General features: G+C 37.0%; 1 protein-coding gene across 1 annotated transcript; it reads right to left on the minus strand.

Moving 5' to 3' along the window:
• Positions 1 to 403: 403 nt before the first annotated feature.
• Positions 404 to 3507, minus strand: LOC148851616 (actin-101-like). The gene is made up of 5 exons (XM_088945545.1): positions 3173 to 3507; positions 2444 to 2514; positions 1937 to 2330; positions 1209 to 1822; positions 404 to 1110 (listed from the first exon to the last, which is right to left on the minus strand). Exons 2-5 carry the CDS (start codon positions 2501 to 2503, stop codon positions 1045 to 1047), a joined length of 1134 nt encoding a protein of 377 aa, XP_088801671.1. The 5' UTR covers positions 2504 to 2514; positions 3173 to 3507; the 3' UTR covers positions 404 to 1044.
• Between the last annotated feature and the right edge of the window lie 5921 nt (positions 3508 to 9428).

The following is a 9428-nucleotide window of genomic DNA, read 5'->3' on the forward strand; positions in this document are numbered from 1 at the left end:
TTCAGTTCATTTTAGTTCACTCCCTGTTTTCTTTTTAACCATCTGAATCTCTGAACACAAATATTTTTTTTTTCCTTTCAATCTACAGTCCTTGTTTTCTTCTTAACCATTTGAATCTCTGAGTACAAGTATTAGCCACCGCCCACCGGATTCTTTAGTTTTTAAATGTTTTGCTTAAACTTTGTATCGTAAATTTTAGATGCACTTGCACAAATGCATAGGAAAGATGGAGAGTAACAAGCAGATTATGCTTTAACCAAATCAACCCAAATAACCGAAAAAAAAAATTAGATTCGGTTTGTTCAGTTTTTCGCAAAGTTCGATTTTTAACCGAACAAAACGAATGCTCACTTCAGATTCTGTATTTCCTTTTATTTGTTATCATTTAGAAGCTGGACCTGGATTCAAAACAACCAGCCCACACCATTCACAACAGGAAGCAAACGTTGGAACAGAGTAGTGTGTTTGCACTATTTTCCCAGAATGCTTGTGAAATGAAGTGGAAATAAGAAAACGTATATCAACAGGTATGAAAACTTAAACCATAATATATATATATTCTATATATATATATATTGTATTATATCTCCATTTTTTTTAATAATAGTTCATAACCGCAAACTGAAGCTACAATCAAATTTCTCATACAATAAATATTAACATAGCTGTCCCAAAACTCTCCTCCCCAGTAAATAAGAGAAAGAAATTAAAAAAAAAAAGCATCAATTCTCTTGCCTACTACAGATCCTTCTACTACAAGGAGAGGACATAGCGAATGAAGAAGAGTATCTATCATCTGCGCTCCATTTCCAGCCAACCATCGCAAATAGACTTTGGCTTCTCAGTCCTCTCTACTAAGAATGTGGCGTGTTGTTCTATGAAAAAACTATGAAGCAGCAAATTATGATATTGCTATACCCCTCTTTACTCACTCCCCAATTAACCCCATAAACTCCCCAGAACTCGTTCAAGTTCACATGACACATGACACGGAAAGCCAACTGCATGAAAGAAACCGACTCACCACCAACACTCTGATTGAACTCAGAAGCACTTCCGGTGAACAATCGAGGGACCAGATTCATCATACTCACCCTTGGAGATCCACATCTGTTGTACCCATTTGACACATAAAAATACAAGAGTCAATACATTGATTATAGACTTACACCCAAAAACAAAAACAAAAATAGCTAGCATAAGCTTACCTGTTGGAAGGTGCTGAGAGAAGCAAGGATTGACCCTCCAATCCAGACACTGTATTTTCTTTCAGGTGGTGCCACCACCTTGATCTTCATGCTGCTCGGAGCAAGAGCTGTAATCTCCTTGCTCATACGGTCTGCAATACCCGGGAACATGGTTGAACCTCCACTGAGCACAATGTTGCCGTAGAGGTCCTTCCTGATATCAACATCACACTTCATGATGGAGTTGTAGGTAGTCTCGTGGATGCCTGCAGCTTCCATTCCAATCAGAGATGGCTGGAATAGCACCTCTGGGCATCGGAACCTCTCAGCTCCAATGGTGATCACCTGCCCATCAGGCAATTCATAGCTCTTCTCCACTGTTGAGCTGCTCTTGGCCGTCTCCAACTCCTGCTCGTAGTCAAGAGCCACATAGGCAAGCTTCTCCTTCATGTCACGGACAATTTCCCGTTCAGCAGTGGTGGTGAAGGAGTATCCTCTCTCAGTGAGGATCTTCATGAGGGCATCAGTAAGATCACGACCAGCAAGGTCCAGCCGGAGGATTGCATGAGGGAGGGCATACCCTTCATAAATCGGGACAGTGTGGCTGACACCATCACCAGAGTCCAGCACAATACCTATTGAAATTTGAAAACAAATACCCAATTTTAGTACATGAAGAAACACCAACCCCAACTCAAATTAATGAAGATTTCAATATATATACAGGGTGGTATGAATTGCAAATTAACCTGTTGTACGACCACTGGCATATAGAGAGAGGACGGCCTGGATGGAAACATACATAGCAGGCACATTGAAGGTTTCAAACATGATTTGGGTCATCTTCTCCCTGTTGGCCTTGGGGTTAAGGGGTGCTTCTGTAAGAAGAACTGGGTGCTCTTCAGGGGCAACACGGAGCTCATTGTAGAAGGTATGATGCCAAATCTTCTCCATGTCATCCCAGTTGCTGACGATGCCATGCTCAATGGGATACTTCAAGGTGAGGATACCTCTCTTGGATTGGGCTTCATCTCCTACATAAGCATCCTTCTGCCCCATCCCAACCATGACACCTGTGTGTCGAGGTCTTCCAACAATACTGGGAAATACTGCCCTGGGAGCATCATCACCGGCAAATCCAGCCTGTGGATGGATACAAATTACAAAATATGGTTAAGGTTTATGAATCTAACTAGCCCATTTAAATCCCACAAAAGGATACAGGAATACAACTTATCAAAATATGACTCACTAACCTTGACCATCCCAGTGCCATTGTCACAGACGAGGGGTTGAATATCCTCAGAATCGGCCATCTTTTATAGACCTGTATGTGAAAGGAGGGTGTTGAGTGCTGAGAGAGAGAGAGAGAGAGAGAGAGAGAGAGAGAGAGAGAGAGAGAGAGAGAGAGAGAAAGAACAATAATAAATGATCCAGTCCACTATGATCAGTGTCGCAAGATCAACTAATTATTTTTTATATATATTATATTTTATATTTTATCAATTCTCAGCATTCTCGATTAGCAAACCCAAAAGGTTTCGAAGTTCAAATTGAAAACGAAAAAAAAATATGATTAGTTTTGCAAAATCATATAACTTTTTCCAATGGCTAAACATATTGTATCAAAATAAAAAACAAATAATCACCTCAAACAGAGAATTCCCAAAGATCAAAATCCGATAGCATGAAAGCAATAGATCAACAAATCAGAAAGGAGAAGGATTCACAAGTTGAGCATATATGAAGAAACCCAGAATTGCTAACACTACAAGATGATCAGATTAACATGCACAAAGATCCTGAAGATCAAAATCTTCCCAAAAAAAACAGTGAGTAAAAGATGGGTGACAAAAGATTGATTCTTTTCCTAATGAAACTGCATGATTCACAAAAAATACCTCTGAAAAAATTGAATCTTTCCAATCCCCACACATTTCTCAAAAAGAATAAGGAATTACATCAAAACAAAGGAAATAACTCACCTAATAAAAGAACCTTAGGATCCAAGCGCAACCACGGCTTCGTCTTCCGCTATCAAGACGGAAGAATCCCGAAGGACGATGAGCTTTGTCTCCGTCTCTGTATTGCCTCTTCTTCTCGGAATAAACTCCGAAAACGGTGGAGTAAAAGGCTAAATGGACAATATATATTTATATAGTGGGCAGGCGAAGGCCAAATCGGGGGTGTGAATTTAAATGCAAATGAAATGAAACCAAATTTATTAAAAAAAAGTGGAAGAATCATTTCGACCAGGAGAAAAGATGGGATGACCTGGCTGACAGCCTTTTCGATCCCACGACCGTCCGATTGCCTGGTCATATTGGATCCCCACCGACCGTTCTAGCTTTCGGTCTCGACTGACCTTTGCCACGTAATTGGGCGGCCAGAACGGGACGTCCGGGTTGGCGTGCGTCCAGTCAGTGTGCTTTCCCTTGACAACCACTAATCGCCGGCCCAGCCGGTTACAGAAAATTCTCCATCCTCTCGAGTCTAGGCTCTGGTCTCAAATCGGCTCGGCTTGGCTTCGCTTGAATTCTATAAATAATTTTTGTTTATTTATTTATTTTTTGCAAGTAAATTCTAAATTGCATGTTGGTGGATGAAGGCATGTAGCCGTACTTCCTTTATACGTGGTATGCGTGGCAGACATGATTGTCGTTATGGTACCATCGATGATGGGTCTCAGTAGATCTCGACTCGCATACAGTCCTACTCGTAAAGGAAGAAGGGATGATTTGATTTGGGGCTTGTCTGGTAAAGCTGTGAGGGAGTGTTTCTCTTGTTCTCAGTGCTTCCTTCGAATAGAAATATATTTGACAAAAAAAAAAAAAAAAAACGCGAAAAACAAGTCATTCTTGAGTGAGAAAAATGCCTAAAAATTGTGTTTTTTGGGATGTGTTTGGAAACGATGCAAATGGATTATAAATCTTAGTTCAGGGTAAATTTGCACTCTAATTTACTTTTACCATGTTTGGCAACATTACATTTATATATTGATAAATGACAGAAAATACATTTTTTAATGCATATGTGCATTGATAATAAGATGTAAAAGTACATCAATAAAAAATAAATAAATTTGCATTCAAGTGGGTTTTTGATAAAAAAAAGGCATATGTTTTATTGGAATTCGTATTTGCATCCGTTATGGCTAAAGTTTTTTTTGGTAAAAAGGTAAATTTGTCAATGCAAAACTAACCCAACTTTGCAATTTATATGGACCGTCTTACACTCTACAATTTGCATTCACACTTATTTGCATCGTTTCCAAATGCAGCCTTGGGAGTGACAAATCAACACTCTTGGATAACACATTCTCAACGAATGTGCGGTTCCCACATTGTTCCAGTTTATTTACGAACACATATTTGCCCTTCCCACGTGAGAGAATGGACAACATTGTCATTTTTCATTAACGACATAAACTCCCCACCCCTCCAAGCCTTAGTCCTCAAGCAATCTTCTTCATTGGTTTCCCAGTGCTCCTATTATAAACCCACATTGTGTTAAGGACCAACAGCGAACAACCAATTTATCATCTCCAACCAGGGGTGGCAACGAGCCGAGTTTTTCACGAGTTGCTCGAGCTCGAGCCCAATTCACTGGCTCGATTATTAAACGAGCCAAGCTCGAGCCTACAAGAGCTCGACTATATATATAATGATAGAAAATAATATACATATAATAAAAATATTATTATTATTATTAATTATTATAATTCTTAAATTTTCTCAAAATTGAGCTCGAGCTTATGAATTTTTTACTTGAGCTAAACTTGAGCTCGAGCCTAGTTCTATTCGGCTCGGCTCAAATCCACCCCTATTTCTAACAACCATTTTCTAGTCATAATCTCATACACAGGTAAGGTTTTCTTTGTTGTTGGTGTTTCTAACTTTGTATGCTCTATTTTTTTGTCCTAAAACTTTTTCATGCTTTGTTATTTCTTCTTAAAAGCATATTCTCCTTTGTTGTTATCTTCATGAATTCAAGTTACTATATGCCAATTGGGTGAAATCTCTCCTATTACTGCATAGATCTTGTCTTAGGAAGTGAATAGAGTGTTGATTTAGATCTTTAGGCCTCCAGCCCCCCTATATGGCATGACACGCGTTTTGTATGATTAATTTTATGCTTAATGTGGATGGATTTACAAAACTGATATTAAAAAATAGTTTGCCGTCCAAGAATAAGAAATAAATTGTTGTTGCAAGGCAGAAATTTATGAAAATATTGCCAAACAAGACTCAAATTGCCCGGTTTCCATTTCCGCTGCCGCCCGCACCGCCACCCGTCTTTCTGATCTCACGAGTCAGACAGTGCCTCATTGCCATGCCTAAGTCAATGTGGTAGTGGATTCAATAATCTAACGAAATTCCCCGTGGTTTCAGCAAATGGCATTCATGGTTATAAACTTATGAATAATTAATAGTTCAGCAAATGGACTCGCCAAAAGGGGTTCGGGCTATCACTCAAATAGTATAAATGGCTTGTGTAACCACCTCATTAACTCATTTGCGGAGTTACCCTCAGCTATCTGCTCCATCAGGTTCATAGATGGTAAACGAAAATGAAATATTATTTCACTCTTAGGAATATGCTTTCCAAAATCAGATTGGATTAAACGGTCGGACCGAAAAATGAGGAATTGGTCAGGTGATTGGTTTCATTTTACCCTATAATCATTATTTTGTAAAATATCGTAGATTTAGTCATCAAACTGCTGATCTAGGTGATCTAATTGTTTGACCAGTCCTATGGTTTTGGTTGTTTTTGTTTTTTTTTTTTTTTTTTATTTTTTGTCAAAACCAACCATCTATTTGATTCAAATGGTTGGACCATCCGACCCAAAAACCAGACCTCAACCAATTTGCTATCTGATTCGATTTTAAAAACCTTGCTTAGAAAAAAAAATGAAACATTGATTTTCCTTAGGAAGCCTATATTATACAGGAAAACAATGGCACGAAATTTAGCAGAGTTGGCAAAGTGTTTTAAATAGTTTTTCTTACGCAAGGAAATGCCATTTATAAGAATAAAAAAAAAAGGAAAAATCTATTATGTCAGAAAGAAGTGATATTTAAAAGGCTTGGACTAATTATAACAATCAAAATTCATCTGCTTGATTGATTGCACGTTTTTTCGGTATCATGTCTTTCCAGCATTACCATAAAAACAAATATCACATCCATGTAATAAGAAATTGGGTCATTATCAAGAGAGCATCGCCAATTTATAGGAGTTGTACAACCAATTTAAACAAAGTTATTTAAATCAAGGATCAACAACAACATATTGCATTGGCAGGTTAATTCTTTTGGGTTTTTGACCAATTTCAAAGGGTAAGCAGAGCTAAGACCAGCTCCCGAACTTTTTTTTTTTAAAAAAAAGGGAGGCATGTACCTAGGGGTGTCTATTGGACAGGATTTGGTTCAATCCAATCCAATCCAATGTGAGTCCGTTATAAATGGATCAGGTCCAATTCAATTCAACGAATAATTTGGATCATTTTGGATCGGTCAATTCAATGTTTGGATCATCTTATTTGTTCAAATTCATTTTAATTCAGATTGGTTTTAACCCAAATCTAGTCCATTGACACCTATATTTTTACCTTATATCAATGGATTGCATATTGGCTTAATCCAACCAAATCTAATATAAATTTATTATAGACGGATCAGGTCTAATCTAATAATATTTTGGACCGAATTGATCAAATCCACTATGTCTTTTTGGTCCATCCAATCCGTCCAAATTGATTTTGGAATGAACGGAATCCAGTCTAAACCCGGTCCATTGACACCTTTATATGTACCCATGCATACCTTCCAGCGTATCATCAAAGTGTATCAATATTTTGAATCAAGCCACCAGGTTGCTTTATCTTTCCTTTCAATCTGATTAATAAGATCTTGTAACTGGAAATTTGGGATCAAATCCTGCCTGTACATGGGTTGAAGTGTTTTTAGGTTTGGGGGATGGACTACACCGTTGTGTATCCCTTGGAGGGTGCCTCCCTTCATGATTTTCGTTTTTTTGTTTTTGTTGAAATCAAACAATGGGCAATGAGCAATGGGCAATGTGCCGTACGCATATTCCAAAATGATGTTTTGTTGGTTTCATATGGCTTCCCTTCATGATCCATATACTGTTATTTTATAGAGGGTTCTTTGTAATCTCTCTCTCAAAAGCTATCAATCAGTTAATAAAAATCGAGGTGTGGTATAACCACCCAAGACTGAAAAGGATTATCTTCCACCAATTTAATATTTATGAGAGTGAATGGGTTGAATTTGAATCAGATTAACGTAGATCCTTATTTTGGGTTGGATGCAGATATTATATACCATTAATATATTAAACTAAATAAGTAAAAAATTAATAAAAATGAGTTAGAAAATACTTTGGTATTGTATATTGTGAATAAAATGACTCAAAATTACTTCAATCTATGGTGTGCAGGTAAGTCTGCATATAAAGGGTTTGACTATGATACCTAAATAACATGATATCAGAAAAACTTATAATTAATTAATCAACATCATAAAAATAGTAACGGTAAATTTTCATCAAAATTCATTGGGGAGGAGGGTTTGATTGGTCAAAATTTTTTTGGTTTCATGTCTTTTCAGCATCATAGATTTCACATTTAAATATATATAGGATTATATCAACTTAAATTGAATGGATCCATATTCAATCCAATTATAAAATAGGCCAATTTTGGATTGCCTTGTTCAGCTTGTATTTGAATTCAAATTAGGACAAATGGTATTTCTATTTGCAGCCATATTTATATTATTCACCATCTATGTACCACAATTTTTGAGAAATAGAAGTGTAGGAATAGGATTTGTTACCTTCTTAAGAAACTAAAGTGAGAAGACTACTATATTATAATGATAAAGTAAAATACAAAATAAATTATGCAATTGAATATTTGATTGGGAAATAGAGCAAAGGCCTGGTCTGTCCCTTTAGTTTGTATATTGTTGTCAACATCATAAGTGGAGGGAAGGGGAACATACAAGTTCAGGCCTCCTTCACTTTTCCTTGAATATGAAGTCATACATTTTGGGAACAGCTTTTTTTTTTTTTTTTTGCAGAATTTTCCATCTCCAAATGACATAATTGTAAAAGTGAGTCCGTAAATTCGACGTTACAAGTGAAATAAAAATTACTGGAAACACAATTAAGGGATTAGGGCTGTCGATGCCTCGATGGGTCGGGTCTGACTCGATGGACAGAACCGATTGTATCGGTTCCGGTTCCAAGAATTAGACCAATGGCTTGGTTCTAGTTCTTGTTTTTTAGTCTCAATTATTATCAGGTTGCGACTGGTTCTACCATGTCTCAAGCCGGCTTAGATCCGATCTGAGCCATATGTGTGTGTGTTTAGCAGGTTTATTATAACCGGTGACCAGAAATCTGATCGATTCGGTTCTAGGTCTAAAGTTACAGACCCTAGAGGGTCTGGTTCGGTTCCAAGACCTTGACATTTCTTGTTGCCTTGTTGAATTGGGGCCGGTTCTACCGTATCCCGACCCAGACCCATCCCGTTGACAGCCCCTATAAGTGTTTGAAGCGTACAAAAATGAGCTTGAAATTTTAAATCTAAGAAGTATGCACAAATTAAGGACCAGCTATGTTTGTGTGTAAGGAGTTTTTTTTTTTTTTTTGGTGGGTTTGATCATATTCAATATATTTGTTATCATCATCATCTAAATATTGTCCCAACTATATAGGGTCGGATGCCTTAATCCTGTTTCAATATTTCATTATTATGTTTAGTGCTATATCTATTTGTTAAATTATTGGCACTTAAATATTTTTTTATTATTCCTAAGGTTCAAAATTTTGATACAATAACTCCTATATTTTATTTTTAGTAGTTAAATAACATTAAAATAAGTCTCTTCTGAAATTTGAAAAATAAAACTTAAAAAATATGGTGCATTAGGTTCAAATTACCGATACACCCCTTTGGATACATCGGAGTGTATGATAATTTGAACCATTTAGTCCTTTTTCAATCTGCCCCTAACCCATGTAGCCCCTTCAACTTGATTATCTATTATTGTTCTCATTAATCAATCTCTCTCCCCACCCCCTGGCCCCTCTCATACATTCTTATGCTTTACTCAAAAATTGTTGCTTCCCTTCCAATTGAAATGCAGCTTGGTGGGTTTGGATCTACCAACTCTAATAATGTAAGGATCAAACCCACTATATGATATA

The sequence above is a fragment of the Nelumbo lutea genome, chromosome 5 (assembly GCF_056320005.1).
Source record: "Nelumbo lutea isolate HS-2025 chromosome 5, American lotus-T2T, whole genome shotgun sequence".
NCBI lineage: Eukaryota > Viridiplantae > Streptophyta > Magnoliopsida > Proteales > Nelumbonaceae > Nelumbo > Nelumbo lutea.

Coding starts and splice junctions, on each gene's coding strand:
- LOC148851616 (XM_088945545.1), bottom strand. CDS start 2,503: ATGGCCGATTCTGAGGATATTCAACCCCTCGTCTGTGACAATGGCACT. Junction 2,331..2,443: donor ATGGCACTGGGATGGTCAAG/GTTAGTGAGTCA, acceptor ATCCATCCACAG/GCTGGATTTGCCGGTGATGA. Junction 1,111..1,208: donor CTCTCAGCACCTTCCAACAG/GTAAGCTTATGC, acceptor TGGGTACAACAG/ATGTGGATCTCCAAGGGTGA.